Raw genomic sequence first — 17,829 nt, 5'->3', positions numbered from 1 at the left:
AAAAGTTAAATCTAAATCAAGGGCACCTTTAAAAGCATGTAGTTTATGAGTGACTTATCAAATCAGTGTCAAATATGTTTTCTGTAAGTCCACCTGAAATGTTTTGAATAGATGCAATGCGCTTTAGTTTTAAAGAGGTTTGTCTCAAGGTAAAGCTGGGGATCCATTTATGCTTTGAATTCTCATTTGTATTCTCTTCTGCTGTTTTGACGTTTTCTTTCTCACTTGATGCTTTCTATGCAAACTCACTGAAGTTAATGATGCAGTACAGGTACATTTCATCAGTGTCCTAATGATCTTTCTCTCTTTTTTCTTATTTTGGTTTTCTTGTGTGTAGCGACACCGAGAACTGGTTCTGCGTCTGTCCATCTCTGTATTCCGGCAAGCTGTGCCAATTCACCGCCTGCGAGCGTAACCCCTGCGCACGTGGCGCCACCTGCGTACCCCAAACTCGGCTGGAGGCGGCGTGCCTGTGCCCTTACGGGAGGCAGGGTCTCCTCTGCGATGAGGGTAGGTCTCCCGTCAAAGTTTCACACGCAGATGGCGGTTTACACCTGTAACCATGGAGACGTGATGTAAGAAACATACGAGCCAATGTGGCCGAGGGGCTTTTGTTTGATATTATTACATCTGAGGTTTGTTTCCTTCATCTCCTGTGTAAACACCTCTGTCTTTGAGGTTGGACCCACAGGTGATGTATTGAGATGTTTTCCCAGGAGTTTTGTTTAACAGACGCCTGATGCAAGCTGTGGAAATATCTTCCAATTAGAGAAGCTAACTGCTCTCCATTTTCTACAAACTAAACAGAAGTCGAGCTCTCTGAGGCTTTCACATCTGAGCGTTTTGAGGAGAACAGCCAGTCTACGGATTGATATCTTGCTTTTACTACTCACACTGACCCGTAGCGTTGTCTTCAGGTAGATGTTGTAATGATGAGTACAGCAAGTGCTTTTTGGTTTTCTTTCCTGAAAATGTAGTCACAGAACGTGTTTGTGGTGCCTTTAAATCAGACCTGTGAAGACGTACCACAACCTGATGTACTTCTCTCTCATACAACTATGAGTCTACTGCCGTCACCCTCATGTCATGTTAGATGTTTAGTTGAGCACAAACAAAAGATTTTCTTTAAAATGCTGTCATATTTTTTTCTTACATGGGACTAAAAACATATAGTGTTCATCTTTTACTAAGTTATCCAAATGACTCCAGTGGGTTAAAGGATTACTCCACTTTCATAAAAAAATCACAATTATTTACTTACCCCCATGTCATCCAAAATGCTTTTCCCGCTGACAGACGTGGTAGGCGTGTGCAGCAGGTGACGCAACTTATGGATCCTCCGAAGGCTAGACATTTCAGTTCAGTTCTCTGCGACCTTCAAAGACCGAGTGCTCGCCTTCTGAGTGTGCATCCTAAGAAGGTCGCAGTATTGAATTGGGACACAGTTTATATTTTTGTGAGAGAAAATGGTTCAAATTTTGAACATATTTAGTGATCAATATGTTGCATATCCATGGCACTGTAAATTTGGCAGCACTTTGATGACATGAAATCTCATTGGTCCTAAGCCACATGATTACTCGTATCCGTGTTTCGTGGAGAAGCACCAGATTTAACCAACCGATTTCCATGGATACACAACATATTTATTATTAAATAAAAAATTATTTTCTTTCACGAATGTATTTTTGAGCTAAAGAAAGATGTTTGTTTACATCTGTGATGGCAGTAGAATATGAGAGGATTTTCATATTTGGGTGAATCATCTGAAGTGCCGTTTTCACAGCGCTCTTATACTGCCTGTATGTTGCTGTCATCTAATTGGGTGGTGTAGTTTGAGGACACTTGGCACAGCATGACGGGCAGAGCTTCAAGACGTCCCTTTAGCAGACAGCAGAGAGCCTGATGCCAAATAGAGTATCCTAATCTCCCACTGTCACACCGAATGGGACTGACATTTGAATTTAAAGCCTGATAACAGCAGATAACATCAGTCAGTATTGATTACTAGCCAAGACCTCCATGCCTCTGGACAGTCGCTCAATTTTGGATGTGCAGGACTTCTTAAAATGAATCAAGATTAATGGATATCTCATCATTTTATTTTTAAAGAATGGTTATATAGCCTACTTTATTTATTGCCTTATTGTTCTCCTCAGTAATGTAAGTCACTTTGAATAGAGTAAATCTAAAGTAAAGGTCTAGATGGGCAATTTTATGCAAATTCATTTTTTGCTAAAGGTTTTCACCATTAATGATAGCTCAGTATTTGGTCATTAAAATACCCATGTAAGGTCTTATTTTAAGTCTTTAAAGCATTTTTATTATTTTTTGTTTGAAGAATGATTTTCCATAATCAGGCCCTTTTACAAATGTCACATCTATAACGGTCCATGTTACTCATAAATGGGAACATGAAAATGTTAATATAATAGTTGTGAATAGTTTGTTGGGTGTTATTGCTTCTAGTTTGTGCATTTATATTCACTGCAAAAAATGCCTTACATACTTAGTATTTTTCTCTTGTTTTCAGTACAAGTTTCTTGCATAGAAAATAAGTCTAGATTTTAAACCAAAAATATCAAATTTAAGCGAATTTGTGCTTAAAACAAGGAAACAAATATGGCGATCTATCTTCTTAAATGTTTCTTGAATTAAGTGTTTAAGAAAAAATTAAAAAATAACATTTTTCTTGTTTTAAGCACAAATTGACTAAAAACTAGACTAGTCATTTTGCTCATCAAGAAAATGTATTTTGATTTAATAATTTTTAGACATTTGTACTGAAAACTAAACTCATTTTTGCAATGCAGAAATCCTACAAAGTACTACCTGTATATGTTGTCACTTTAATGTATTTGTGTATTGTCCTGATGAGTATAGACTGAAATTTTCCTGATGTCTGGACTCTGTCATCAGGGGAAAATATAAACAGATTAAGAGTATACCATTCAATATATATTATTCAATATATTGGTAATAAATACATTCTCTTGAAATATAAATTCTTAATGTCACATCCATATTGCTGGAATGGTCCAAATGTACATTGAAATGGATCAGTACCCTTTTAAAAAGGTTTTTAAATATACCATTTAGGTAGAGATGTGAATACATTGTTACCAGTATGTACCTTTGAGGTACTAATATGAACTCCTCAGGTGTAAGGACTTTTAAACGCCTGGAGGACACCTAATGCCAGCTGTTTTTTCAGCCGAGCACTTTTTATCTGTGATACTTGAGCTGTGAGTCGGTTGGTTGTTGTGATAGTTGTCCCGCCCCTCCTCCACTGTGATTGGCCGAGGTGCTCAGTGCCAAGGGCGGAAAAAATGCCCCTAAAGGTGTAGTTTTTGAGAGGGTACTGCCCCATTGACAGCTAGGGACCATTTTTTGACATTTTCTCTGAAGGGCAACACTTCAACTCCTGATTCTACGTTGATATTCATTTATATTTTCACACACAAATATTTTTGAGAAAAGATCACTGACCACCACTTAGAGATGTAATATTAGGTTAAAGCACATTCAGTTAACAGATGGACAAATCAAATCACTTTTATTGTCACATCGCCAACAGTATGTGAAGTAATGAATGGATAGTAAAGAGCAGACAAAATAAATGATCTGATAGAAAGCTGAAGATTAAAGTTGAGTGTCAGTTTTCTCTGTGCCTTAAAATAGATCTTTAAAATATCCTATCTGGCTTACACCACTCCTGGGTTAACCACAGACATCATGTGACTAACCCTCCTTTATATGTGACGATTAAAGAATCATGTGTGTGGTTATCATGTTTTTGTGTTGATTTATTTATTTGTTTCTTTTTCCGTGTTTGTGCGCGGTACGGTAAGAGACGGAAATTAAGAAAAGCTAAATATCTTCAGATCTGACAAACCCTGGAGCTCAAATCAAAACCAGTTCGGATGTAAGGATCTTGTGAAATTCAGTAGTCCTCTTTATTACTGAATTTCACAAGATCCTTACATCCGAACTGGTTTTGATTTGAGCGGATGGAAATAAATAGATGATATATCACCTGTGTAAGCTGCCAGTGAGTTGGAGGTTGTGTTTACTTGTTTTTTAGACACCTCCAGCAACAACAGCACTATAATACAGACAAACTCATGCAGGAAAGAACTGCTTTTGCTTGCAATGTAAAGGTGTAAAAGCATGTAGAGATTTCTCTCATACACAATACAAGTCTTTCTGTAGGTCAATTTAAGTGTGAATATAGTGTGACTTTATCAAAACATGACCAACAGAGCAACATTACAATTTGAAATGGGAAACCTATCTGAAATCATTTGTTATTTTTGGATTTTCATTCAATGACATTAATGTTGCAGAACTTTTTCATACGTAAAGACTAAAAAAACACTTGAAAAACACTTTTGAGACACTCCAAAAAAATAGTTTGTTCATTCAACTTAATTTAATGAGGGAAAACTTTCCACAAAATGACTTTAGGCTTGTCCAGCAAGAATAGAATAAGTTCATTTAAACAAATAATCTTTTGTTGCACCAACTTAATACATTTAAATGTTTTGGTCATAAAAATATCTTGTTCAATAAACTTCAGTTAAGGAAACTTTTCCACGCATTTAGTTCTGCTTTATTCAACATGGACATAACTAGTTCATTCAAACAAAAAATGTCTTGTTAAATCAACTTAATAAATGTCAATTTCTATATCATACCAAATTAGCATAAACCAATGTGAGCATGCTAATAATAATAATAATATGATATGATACATAGAATGAGCATGTGAAAAGAGACTGATCTCCAAACAGTCATTAGCACAGTTAACTGTGACCACATCCAAAACTTAACCACAAACGCCACTTTTCTGCATGATGGCAACAAAACTATGTAAATATAAATATATAACTCACTCTTAAAAATCTGTCAAATAAACAAACATTAAACACTATAAAGGCGTCCGGTGACTTCTTTTATCGAGGGTGCATGATGTGAAGCTTGTCACAACATGTTTTTATCCCATCATGTGTGTGGCTTGTCTTGTCAATATATGTGTTTGTTGCATCATGTGAACCGTGTGCATCACGCATCATGTCAAAAAGCATGCCAGCTGCAAACGCTTCGAAGGGGTTCATGATAAAAGAGACGCTCACGTTTGCCAGATACTCGGTTAATCTCATGTGTAATCAGAGTTTACTGTTAAAGGCGGAGTCCACGATGTTTGAAAAACCGTTTGGAAAAGGAGACGGGCCGACTACCAAAACACACTTATAGCCAATCAAATCAAATCCCGGGTTGCGTATGTGTGGGGTGGGTCTATCAACAGAAGGTCCAGATTCTATTGGGATAGGGGCGTGTTTGTTTAGGTGATTTCAAATATCAACATTGGCTTTCAAACATCATGGACTCCGCCTTTAAGTTAGTGTCTTTCTTGCATGTATTTTGTGAACGTGTGCAACAGGCACATATTTCGACAAGACGCATGATGCACATGGTTCACATGATGCAATGAACACATTTTGAATTCATGCCCCTTGAAAGAGAAGTCACCGGCCGCCGCTGCTCATTACCTACAAATGCATTAAAACACTTCATTTTAAACATTTTTGGGCACAGTAAGAAAAATCATCCATGTAGTCCCAACACAAAATGATTTATTTATTTTTTTTATTAAGTGGGTTGAACATGATCAAACTAAGTTGAGACTAAAAAACTTAAAATTGTGTTGTATTAACTTGGTTCAGTTAAGTAAAATGGACATAAAAGGCATAAAACTATAATTTTTTGGGTGTACCGTACTTGGGAAATGAGCTTTTTGTGAATCAATTTTATTAATGACTCCGCACAAGAAAACTGACTTCACAGCATCTATGAGCCATTATGTCACATTGAGAGCTCAAAAAATACAGCCGGCCACGTTAAGCCGTCCCTGCTAAAAACACAATCTAGTCGTTCATTAGGCGCTGTGCAAATAAACCATGACAAGGTAATATATGTGCAATTTCAACAGGCATCAATAATTCAAGAGGAGAGCAGAAAGAAGAAGTGTTGTGGGTGAAATCCTCTGAGAGGCTTTGCAGACTGCACACTTCATAAAGACAAAATGAGGGCTGTGTGGAGAAAAGTCTTACTGTACCGCTGTGCAGCTTTTCAGATTGTAAGAGGTTGTTGGTTGTTGATTGGCAAAAAGATAAAGTATTGATGTTTAGGAAGCGTTTTGGTCAATTCAATGCTCCATAATGTTTAGAGCAGCAGCAATTTAACAAATGCTTAATAATTACACTTTGATTTTTTCAAATATCACTTTTGTAAACATTTGCGTCCATTTGGAGAGTAAGACGGGTGATGGAATAAAATGGCAAAATCATTAGCAGCCGTCATGTAAAATGCATAGAAGTCAAAAAATTCATTGCATGATGCAACATCACCATCTTGTGGTCCCATCTCAGACAGCTGCTGATAACTTCATCTCTTAATAAATGTCTTATTTAATATTTTGCTCATGCTTTTTATCTACTGGGCGATGCCTTTAACACGTAGACAACCCCAGTGAACTGAAATACATTTATGTATATTTACTATAATATACCTAGAATTGAACCTGCAGCATTCAGGCTAAACCACTGGGTCCCTTACCATTAACATAACATAAACTTGTTTTGTTTCACACAGCTGTTTATTCATTTATATTTTACATTTCTTTGCAGCTGTTAACATCACTCGGCCCAGGTTTAGTGGACTCGATGATTTCGGATACTCATCCTATGTGGCTTATCCTCCTATTCCCAATATGAGCCATTTTTATGAATACCAGCTAAAGCTCACCTTTGCCAACAATGCCTCCGCTTTGAGAAACAACCTCATTCTGTTTGCCGGACAAAAAGGACAGGGTGAGTCAAAATGGGAATATTTTTGTCCTCTTCTGTTCGTTGCCTCGTCTCTCTTTGTGCCGTTTGATTGGAATGCATCTCTTAGCACTTAAATCTGCTCTCTGGGTTCGTGGCACAACGCCTGTAAACAATTTCCCAGCACCAGCGGTGGGGTGCGAGAGGTCGTGTTGGAGAAATCTCACTCAACAAAGAGATGTTAATGGGGTATAGCTCCTGTAAACTGTGCTGTAATCATCTCAAATACAACAGCAGATAAAAAGTGTTGTTGCACTCAATGGGAGAGATGCTATTTGCTATATATTATTAACATTATTAGCTGATGATTTCTTATGTCTCTTAAAGGGATCATTAGTAAGAAATGAAAATTGTCATTCAAAGTGATTCATACAGGATCAAGAAGATCTGACTGGATGAGACGACAGAAATTAATTTTGCTCAGTAGACTTTATTAAGACATATAAACACTGTAAACACAAACTTTTATTCTGCAAATGATTAGTTGCGATTAATCGTTTAGCAGCCCTAATATCAACCTTTATAATCTCTTAAGGTAGTTTATAAACTATATTCAAATACTAATAAACTAATGTGTTCATGTACAGTATACTAATATGAACTAAATCTAGCACATTGCAATGATAGGTCAAAGGCCATGGGTTTGATCCTCAGGTAACATAGGCTACATACACTCACCTAAAGGATTATTAGGAACACCTGTTCAATTTCTCATGAATGCATTTATCTAATCAACCAATCACATGGCAGTTGCTTCAATGGATTTAGGGGTGTGGTCCTGGTCAAGACAATCTCCTGAACTCCAAACTGAATGTCAGAATGGGAAAGAAAGCTGATTTAAGCAATTTTGAGCATGGCATGGATGTTGGTGCCAGATGGGCCGGTCTGAGTATTTCAAAATCTGCTCAGTTACTGGGATTTTCACGCACAATCATTTCTAGGGTTTACAAAGAATGGTGTGAAAAGGGAAAAACATCCAGTATGTGGCAGTCCTGTGGGTGAAAATGCCTTGTTGATGCTAAAGGTCAGAGGAGAATGGGCCGACTGATTCAAGCTGATAGAAGAGCAACTTTGACTGAAATAACCACTCGTTATAAACGAGGTATGCAGCAAAGCATTTGTGAAGCCACAACACGCACAACCTTGAGGAGGATGGGCTACAACAGCAGAAGACCCCACCGGGTACCACTCATCTCCACTACAAATAGGAAAAAGAGGCTACAATTTGCACAAGCTCACCAAAATTGGACAGTTGAAGACTGTAAAAATGTTGACTGGTCTGATGAGTCTCGATTTCTGTTGAGAAATTCGGATTGTAGAGTCAGAATTTGGCGTAAACAGAATGAGAACATGGATCCATCATGCCTTGTTACCACTGTGCAGGCTGGTGGTGGTGGTGTAATGGTATGGGGGATGTTTTCTTGGCACACTTTAGGCTCCTTAGTGCCAATTGGGCATCGTTTAAATGCCACAGCCTACCTGAGCATTGTTTCTAAACATGTCCATCCCTTTAGGACCACCATGTACTCATCCTCTGATGGCTACTTCCAGCAGAATAATGCACCATGTCACAAAGCTCGAATCATTTTAAACTGGTTTCTTGAACATGACAATGAGTTCACTGTACTAAAATGGCCCCCACAATATGGGCCAACATTTCTAAAGAATGCTTTTAACACCTTATTGAATCAATGCTACGTAGAATTAAGGCAGTTCTGAAGGCGAAAGGGGGTCAAACACAGTATAAGTATGGTGTTTCTAATAATCCTTTAGGTGAGTGTATTTATGTACATTTGAATGCACTGTACGTCACTTCCCAAATGCAGGACAAATGCAAAAACTAAATGTAACACACACACACACACACACACACACACACAGAGAGAGAGAGAGAGAGAGAGAGAAAGTCTATTTATTCTTAAACAATGAAAATCGTTCAGTATTGTATAAATTCAATATTAACAAATCAAAAATCAACAAATCACAAATCAGCTGTCTAAAGTGCCTTCAGCTCCTCTGACATCCTTAGCAATTTATTTTAAGGTCAGTTTCATCGGTGGCTAACTGACACGTTACTGGCGTGAACATCTTTAATCAAATGACAGGCAGCTGAATAAAAGCGTAGGGGGTCATGAATCTTCTTCAGTTCAGAGGCCGTCTCTCGGGATTACAGTTTAGGGTGATTCATCGAGGGAAAGAAAGAAAAGGACAGCAGCGCTGTGAATAATGAAGCTATTGTCAAGGGAGCTGAGTACAGCGCACCGGTGGAAGAACATCAAAAAGAAGAGATGAGAGAGGATGAGAACGCAACTATTCAACTGATAATTGAGCAGATAAATTACAGCATTAGATCTAAAACAAAACATTACGCTGTACAGACGCCTGACCAGCGCTGGGGCTTGGTTGTGAACTGGAGATGATCATTGTGTTGTTTTTGTGTTGTTGTTGTTTTAATAAAGGCATAAGTGGAGATGACTTCTTGGCATTGGGTGTGAGGAATGGCAGGATTGTTCACAAGTATAACCTGGGATCAGGTGTGGCTTCCATTATCAGTGAACGCCTGAATCCGAGGAGAAGCATTCACACCGTGCACTTTGGAAGAGATCTCAAAAATGGATGGCTGAAGGTTAGTAGTGGCAGTATTATCTGGTATCGCTATTACTATAACCAAAAAACTTAACTGTGATAAAAACCCTTAAGTCATTTGATTTAAGTTTGCGTACCATTTTCTATGGTCATGGTTCTCAAATTGGAACCATTTGGTGCTCCAGTCTTATTACATTTTTTATAAAATACATTAATTTTTCATACATTAAACCTCAAAATTGTATGGCTATAGCGCTATATTATATAATTTTTAATATGTTTTGTTTAATTCAAATTCTAAGTTTAAGTGTTTCATGTCACACTGCAAAAAATGACTTTTTTTATAAAAAAAAATAAAAAAATTCTTAAATTAAGATATTTTTTCCTAGGTCATTTTGCTTATCAAGAAAATACAAGAAAATAAGTCCAGTTTTTAGACACAAAATATTAAATTTAAGCGAATTTGTGCTTAAAACAAGCAAATAAAATCTGCTTATAGGTTGAGAAAATGTTCTTGAATTAAGTGTTTATGAAAAGGTTTACCTATTTTCATGACAAATTTTCTTATTCCATTTGCATTCTATTTAAAAAAATTTTTTGCATGTTTTAAATATTAATTTACTTAAAGTTATATTTTTTTTCTAAAACTAGACTTCTTTTCCTAGATCATTTTGCTCATCAAGAAAATACATCTTAATTAAAGAATTTTTATATATTTTTACTGAAAACAAGACAAAAATATTAAGTAAGAAAGTCATTTTTTGCAGTGCACCAATTTTTTTGGTGTGGCCACGAAGGAATGCACCCTACACACACTGGAAAAAGTAAAACGTTGGATCAACTGCATTTTTGTAAATGGTGTTTCCAATTGAAGTAATTTTTAAATTTTTAAGTTGATCCAACTTTCACTTTTTTTCAGTGCAAGGGGGGCGCACACCGAAAGGTCTGTGAACCACTGTTCTGTGTTGTTTGCACTCTATTAAAAGATGCTTGTAAGAATATCAATGTATTCCCATGTCCCGAAAGCCCAGATAATCAAACATATGGCCCAAACCGATGGCACACTGTACCTACTGAAGCGGTTTTTGTATGTGGATCTTTATTTACTGACATTGTTTACTTTTGTTCATACATTAAAACTAAAGATCAGAGACACTGTTATTCACATGAGAAAATTCTCTGATATTTATTTGTATGTGATGTTGAAATGAAATGATGCTGATGTTGACTTGTGAGCAGGTTAATGAGCAGAAGAAGATGACAGGTGCATCACCTGGACCACTAACCGGTCTAAACACCTTCAGTCAGCTCTATGTAGGTGGATATAAAGAGTACACACCTCAACTGTTGCCCGCAGGCACTCGATTTCTGAAGAGCTTTCAAGGTAGAGAGCGAGTCGTGTTTTCTTCTGTATTTGTGTTATTGTCTGTTTTTAAAGTCTTGATTCAGATTGTCAGCTCGTGATGAAATCATCTGTCAGGTGTAAAGGTGTAACAGATGTGTGTGTGTCTATGATCTGCTTGTGTTGTATAGTGAGAGAGTATTACGCTTGATATACGTTATGTGTGCAACCATCCATCATACAGCTTTATTAAAACAGCTGGTTTTAATCCATGATGTTTTTAGGTTGATATTAGAAATGTCTTATTTTAGGAAGACAGTATTTTGGATGCAGTGAATCAGTCTAGTTTATGTAAATCAATCTTTTTTTGATTGTGTAAAAACATTATTACTGTCAGGTCAAAAGTGTTTGCATTCCTTTAAACAAGGCAAAAGTATTTAATGTAAAGTGTCATCTAATGTTAATACAGTCTACAAATTGCACACAGTTGTCTTTTAAGTTGAGATATGAGAATGTATTTTAACATTGAAAAATGATGTCACAGTTAAACAGAAACTAAAACTTTGTCATTTTTTACTCCCCATCATGTGATACGATCTCCAATGTCTTTCTTTGCTCTTCAGAACCCAAATGCAGATCTTTAAAAAAAAACACTCCATAGTAACCAGAAAACCCTTCAAGCTTGAAAAGGTTTTTAAAATGTTAAATACTGGACATGTGTTAGATATTTTAAGTGTCGTGAAGGCATTTACTTCACTGTAAGGTACGGAGATAGATGAGAAGTTGTGGTTTAAAAGTTCATATTTTAATTTTTCTTGTCAAAAATGACAATCGTTTCGCTAGATAAGACCCTTATGCCTCATTTGGGATCGTTTAGAGTCATTTAAAACTCAGTTGAAAAAAAACTGTTATGTGTTGAGTTAAGTGTTAAGTGTCGGGGTCCATTAAAGTCCATTAAAATGAGAAAAATCCTGCAATGTTTTCCTCAAAAAAACAATTTCTTCTCAACTGAACAAAGAAAGACATCAACATTTTGGATGACATGGTGGTGAGTAAATTATCTGGATTTTTGTTAAGAAAATGGACTAATAGTTTAAGCAGAGGCATGTGTCCTCTATTCCTTCTCTGTTTGACAGGCTGCATTTTTGATTTGCTGTTTCGGACAAGACGAGATGGGAAGTTTCATTCCCCGGGTGGGCAAGAGGGCAGGCCGGTATCAGGCCGTAATGTTGGTCAGTGTGGCGTCAGTCCGTGCAGTCTGATATCGTGTCAGAACAGAGGAACGTGTGTGGACTCTGGATCTTCTGTGCAGTAGGACTCCACCTTTTCATTTCATTCGTTTGTGCCTGCGTATGACACACACATTATTAACTCATTTCTCTTTTATCTCCAGCTGTCAGTGTGTGTTTGGATGGAAAGGTGCTCTGTGCTCGGAGAAAGTATCGTTCTGTGATGCTGAACACATCCCACCCCCCTCCTGCGCTCGCGGCTCCATCTGCATCCCACTTCCTGACGGGTACACCTGCCGGTGTCCTTTAGGCACTGCCGGACGCTTCTGCCAGCAAGGTTAGGTCACGAGGTTAGGACCTCTTTTATTGGCTTATTGTACAATGTTTGAAATTTGCCTTCAATTCATTTCCAGCTGTATCTATTAGCGATCCTTTCTTCAGTGGGAACGAGTCATCCTGGATGTCATTTCCAATGGTCAACATAAGGCACAAAACTCATCTCCAACTGCAATTTCAAACACTTTCACCAGAGGGCATCTTGTTTTATACAGCACGACATCTGAGCAGCCGATCTGGTAGGGCAATATCTGTATTCACACTAATAGGCAACAAGTCCTGATGTTTATTAATAACTGGATTAAAAGAAAGGTTCATTTATTTGACCTTTATTTTGCTTTAGTACCTACAGTATTCAGGGTTCCCACGGGTCACAGGATTTCTGGAATATCATGGATTTTTACAAAGTCTACTCTAGACATTAAAAGTCAGGGATTTTTTTACCAAGTCATGAAATATCAGGGATATTGTTTGTTTCACATTTTTGTTTGAAATGTAATCACTTGGTAAGCTGTGAAATGAAACAAGGAATGCTGTTTTCAGGTCCAAACCTAAACAGTTGTTTATTGCCATTGTTTATTAATTTCACACATTTAAGTACATTTTTTATAAACTCATGGTGTACACTACATTATCAGGCTCACTTCATTATGAAAATTCAGCTTTTTTGTCAGTGAAAGTCAGGGAAAATCTGGGAATTTGACATTTGGCTTAAAGTTGGAACCCTGAGTATTTCTGGACTTTTTTCCTCCTTTTTTTTATATTAAAGCTGCAATTCGTAACTTTTTCTTTTCTATCTCTGTTTCAAATATAAAATTGGAGGTTAACTTATTTTACATGTTTATATTTATCTATGTAGTAAAAGTATACTTCTAAAACAAAAGACATTTCTTGCAAAATCCGACTCAGCAGTCAAAGTAAATTCAAAGTTTATTTAGAAAGCATTTTTTAATAAAACATCATGTGTTTATCGAAGTGCACATATTAACTAAATACAAAAATAAAAACATTATAGTAGCCAACACCTCAAAAAAAAAAAAAAACACACAAAACGTAATGAAAGAAAGCAAGCAGCACTCACGTTGTGTTAAAAGCCAAACTATAAAAATAAGTGTTTGGGTTACATTTAAACAGCTCAACTATTATCATTATTATAAGCTTATCATTGTGAATCACGGTAAAGTAAGAAGAAGGTTTGTTATGTACTTGCTGAATAACTAATATTTGGTTAAATTTACCCAAACAATGTGACAGTATGGCACTCATAAGGTATCTAGAATTAAACTTGAAACCTTTAGGCTAAGCCAGCAGACATATTTTCTTTTACACAGCTGTTTTCTGTATTTATTTATTTATTTAATCTCTATAATACGCTGGTTTATTTTCAATCCAGCCCTGGGTCAAAAAGAGACAAACTTATTGTTTTAACCTAAATTCTGGGTTGTTTTATCTCATTGTTGGGTCAAATAAAAAAATTTCTGTGATAATTTAACCCTGCGTCGTCTCTTTTTGACCCAACTGTGGTTTGGAAATAACCCAGCATTTTTTTGCACACTTTTATTTACTTCAGTTCAAAAGTTATGATTGCAGCTTTATCCTAAATTTAACACAAGTTCATTTTGTGGTTGACACATCTGATATACGGTAGGGGTGAGCGGGGCACAAACTAATGTTGTGGGGTTAATTGTAACACAGATACTTTATATATTTCTACGGTGCTTTTGGTCTTTTTCTCTTTTTGATGTGTTTTGGTTAAGATATTGAACAAAGAGTGTTTTGGTGCATTGAAGTAAATTTCTTCATCTTATGTTTTTTTTATTTCTGAGTTGGGTGTGTAAGTCAACAAATCCAACCTTATATTATTTTATTTACTGTCTTGTTAGTTACATTACAGCATTTTGAAACACGTTAGCAACTCCTAGTAACTGATAGCTGGGATTGAAAACATTTTTACACAGCGGTATTAGTTGTCAGTGTTATAATGAAGCCTCATGTGTACAATAATAATGAAATGAAAACTGTAAATACTATTCATCAAAATGATAACTGTTAATACAATATCAGGGGAAATAACTCACTATTATGTTATTTTGTCCTTTAAAAAAATCTATTTTTCAATACAAGGATGTGGATATCTATCTATTATAGGCAGATATATAAACAATATCCACCTTTAGTATATAGACAGAATTTGATTGAATTATTTGTGTTTACAATGAACCTCACGTGGGGTAACGTTTACACTTTTGTCACTTTCTGTGTAATTGTACGATAACTGTAGATCCCACAAACAAACTTTGTGCCCCGTTCTCCACTATTTGTATTTCTAAATGGATGCTATGCATTAACATTTATTCTCTGTCTTTTCCAAAGGGGATTTCCTAAGTTTGTCCCTATCAGCTGGATTCGTGCAACTCCGCTATAACCTAGGAAGCCAAACTATTGTTTTACAGTCTGAAAATTCTGTCGACGTGACTGGCGTGAGGTGGCACACATTAAAGGCCGGCAGAAAAGACAACCACGGCTTTCTCATTCTTGACAACCAGACAGTAATGATGAACTCTTCAGACAGCACAAACACTCTGGATGTTGCCACAGATATATTTATTGGAGGTGTGTCTTCTTTAAATGCGGTGTCCCTGAATGCAATAGAGAAGGAACCTGTGGGGTTTACGGGCTGCATTAGAGAGGTCATAGTCAACGGCCATGACCTTGACCTTACAGAGACGGGTGCACTTGATGGAGCTAACGTGGGCGACTGGGACAGAACAGCATGCGGGTATAAAGTGTGTTTAAACGGTGGCTTCTGTCGCCCGGTGGGTCTTGAGTCATTTGTGTGTATTTGCCCCCTGGCATGGACCGGTCCCAGGTGCCAACACTCCATTTACTGCGTCAACAACTCATGCCAACACAGTTCTCTTTGCGTTCATAACATAACTTCGGCTTCATATTCCTGCATGTGTTTATTAGGATGGACTGGAGTGTATTGTGACCAGGAAGTATGGTTAAAAGTTATCAAATTTGTAGGAAATTCGTATTTAAAACACAAGGATCCAAAGTACAACACAAGAAAACTGACGCACAACGAGGTGTCGTTGAATTTCTCGGCATCATCTGGGGATGGATTGATTCTGTGGATGGGTAAAGCAGAAAGTGAAGATGATGATCATCTAGCTGTTGGTCTCCAGGACGGCTATCTCAAGGTTTCGGTCAATCTCGGCCAGAGGATCGGTGTTCCTCTCGTCTATCGTGACGTCACGTTCTGCTGTAACCGGTGGATTTATCTCTCCGTTACTCTCAACCGAACAGTCGTCCAGGTTTATGTTAATGAGGAGAGAGTCATTTTTGAAGACGTGGATCCCTTTGAACAGTGGGTAGCATTAAATTACGGAGGTGTGGTTTATTTTGGAGGATTTGAATTGAATAGAGATGTGTCAACGGTTACATCTGGTCTCTTTAATGAAGGGTTTGTGGGAAGCATTAAAGATGTGCTCTTGTATCAAGACACTAAACATCAGACGGTTCTACACAGCAGTGAAGCTCTGAATGTCTATCAAGGAGAAGAGTAGGAAAATAAATGGGCATGTGTTAATTTCTTTCTTTGTACCTCAACTATAAAGACTTTTATGCTTTAAAGGTGACAGAGAATGAAAAAAAAAACATTTTTACTTGTCTTAATTGAATAACGGTAGTCTACCCGCATTCAACAACATACGAAAAGTGCAAGAACATTCTGAACATCTCCGTTTCATAGAAATTCCCCCTTTAAAAATGTCCGCCAGAAGATGGCCCAATCTGAAGTTTACATTCTATTAAGTGGCAGCCAATCAGGGTCAAGTGCTTGCATTTCATAATAAGGGTTGCCAGTTAAGCCCGAAGGGACGCCAAATAGGTGTTTAAATCCCCCCACTCTAATTATGAGAGAGGTTTTTAGGAAGCTTTTAAGGCAATACAGACCCAACCCAAAACATTTTGTCTACATGTCACATCACAAAACAAGGAAAAATACCCCGTTCGATCATTCTATGTCACCTTTGACACTTTAGATTTCCTTTCTACTAAAAACTATTATTAAACACATTAAATATTTTCATTATTTCACATGTAATACTCATTTTAAGCTGTAGAGGCCGCCATTATGTTTCATGCATAGCATGTTCTGGTTTTCACAAAATATTACTACAGTTTACTGTCATCAATACTACTCTATCTACGGTATCTACTCTAGTTTTTCATGCGAACATGTTTTACTCACCATCTTCTCACAGATGGTCTTTATTTTGATGTCTATGTACTGTAATCTGTATTGTTCATCACTCTCAGGTTCATATTGAAAGTACTGAACAGATGATGTTGATATTCTTGTAGTTTTTAAAGGAGTATTTCACCCTTAGAAACATTAATCTTTATTGAAAGTGTGTCGTATTTGTAGTCGAAATGTAACATACATTTAGAATTTGGTGCCTATTTGACGGAGAAAAGGTGTGTTTGTAGTCTCACCCCCTCAACAAAGATATTGGACTTCCTTCTTTCAATGATGCAAAATGATGATTTTTACATCATTGAAAGAAGGAAGTGCAACACTGAAATCTGTATTTCTCCTGTCTCAGCGGCAACTGAGGAAATGATGCATGACCATTCAAAAACATGACTACAAAGATTAATGCAAATGGGTGAAGTGTCCCTTTAACGGCATGCAGATGTCAAGACCACATAGCAACACCTACGGTCTGTGTTTCAAATCATTTTCTGCTGATTGAAGACTTGTTTACATTTTAAGTGTTAAAAGAATGAGTTTTTAGCTTTTTTTAAATTTACATTCATATAGTCAATCTCTGTGTTAATGTTACACCATAAATGTGTTTATAGTTGATGGGTAATCTTTAAGGTATTATGTTGACTTCTTTCACAGAATGAAATATTGATAAGCATTTTTGTACATTTTTAAGACAAACAGGCAAAAAATGAGAAAGGTATAAAGCTAATTGGACTACAGAAAACATCCATCTCAAAAACTACAGCAGTTATAATGACACATTAAGATGATAAACGCGTGGAGGTTGACCCTTCACATAACTCCACCTCATCCAGCATTTTCATAATCATCTAAAAACTGCATAAATATTCTATGGTTTGCATCAATTGTTTCCTGTTTTTATTTTTTAAGGCTTTTGGTGGAAACGTGTATCATTGTCAATGTTGCAGATATGTCAAAACAGCTCCATTTCATCACAATGTTTACAAACTCACTTCTGCAAATGTTTTATGTACAAAAGGTTTGCGTATGATAACACGCTGCGGTGTATTTACTGATCTTCACTTTGCATTCTTTTAAGAAATGCCTTTTCCTTTTATCCCTCAAGTGATGTTATTTAATCGCCGTTTTATTTTGTTATGCCGTAAATGTATGCATTTAAATTTGAATTGCTTGGCTGTAATAAAAACAATG

General features: G+C 36.7%; 1 protein-coding gene across 1 annotated transcript in view; it reads left to right on the top strand.

Annotated features, from left to right (window-relative positions):
- The window catches only part of eys (eyes shut homolog), a 251,099-nt gene extending 233,398 nt beyond the window's left edge, over positions 1-17,701 (top strand). The window contains 8 exon segments of the mRNA XM_065295946.2: positions 338-510; positions 6,690-6,872; positions 9,347-9,513; positions 10,713-10,857; positions 11,952-12,126; positions 12,209-12,381; positions 12,458-12,619; positions 14,754-17,701. Of these exon segments, the coding sequence (XP_065152018.1) occupies positions 338-510; positions 6,690-6,872; positions 9,347-9,513; positions 10,713-10,857; positions 11,952-12,126; positions 12,209-12,381; positions 12,458-12,619; positions 14,754-15,949 (2,374 nt within the window). The 3' untranslated portion in view covers positions 15,950-17,701.
- Positions 17,702-17,829: the final 128 nt, after the last annotated feature.

Source organism: Paramisgurnus dabryanus, chromosome 20, assembly GCF_030506205.2.
Source record: "Paramisgurnus dabryanus chromosome 20, PD_genome_1.1, whole genome shotgun sequence".
Taxonomy (NCBI): Eukaryota; Metazoa; Chordata; class Actinopteri; order Cypriniformes; family Cobitidae; genus Paramisgurnus; species Paramisgurnus dabryanus.
This window is presented reverse-complemented; position numbering and strand designations above follow the sequence as displayed.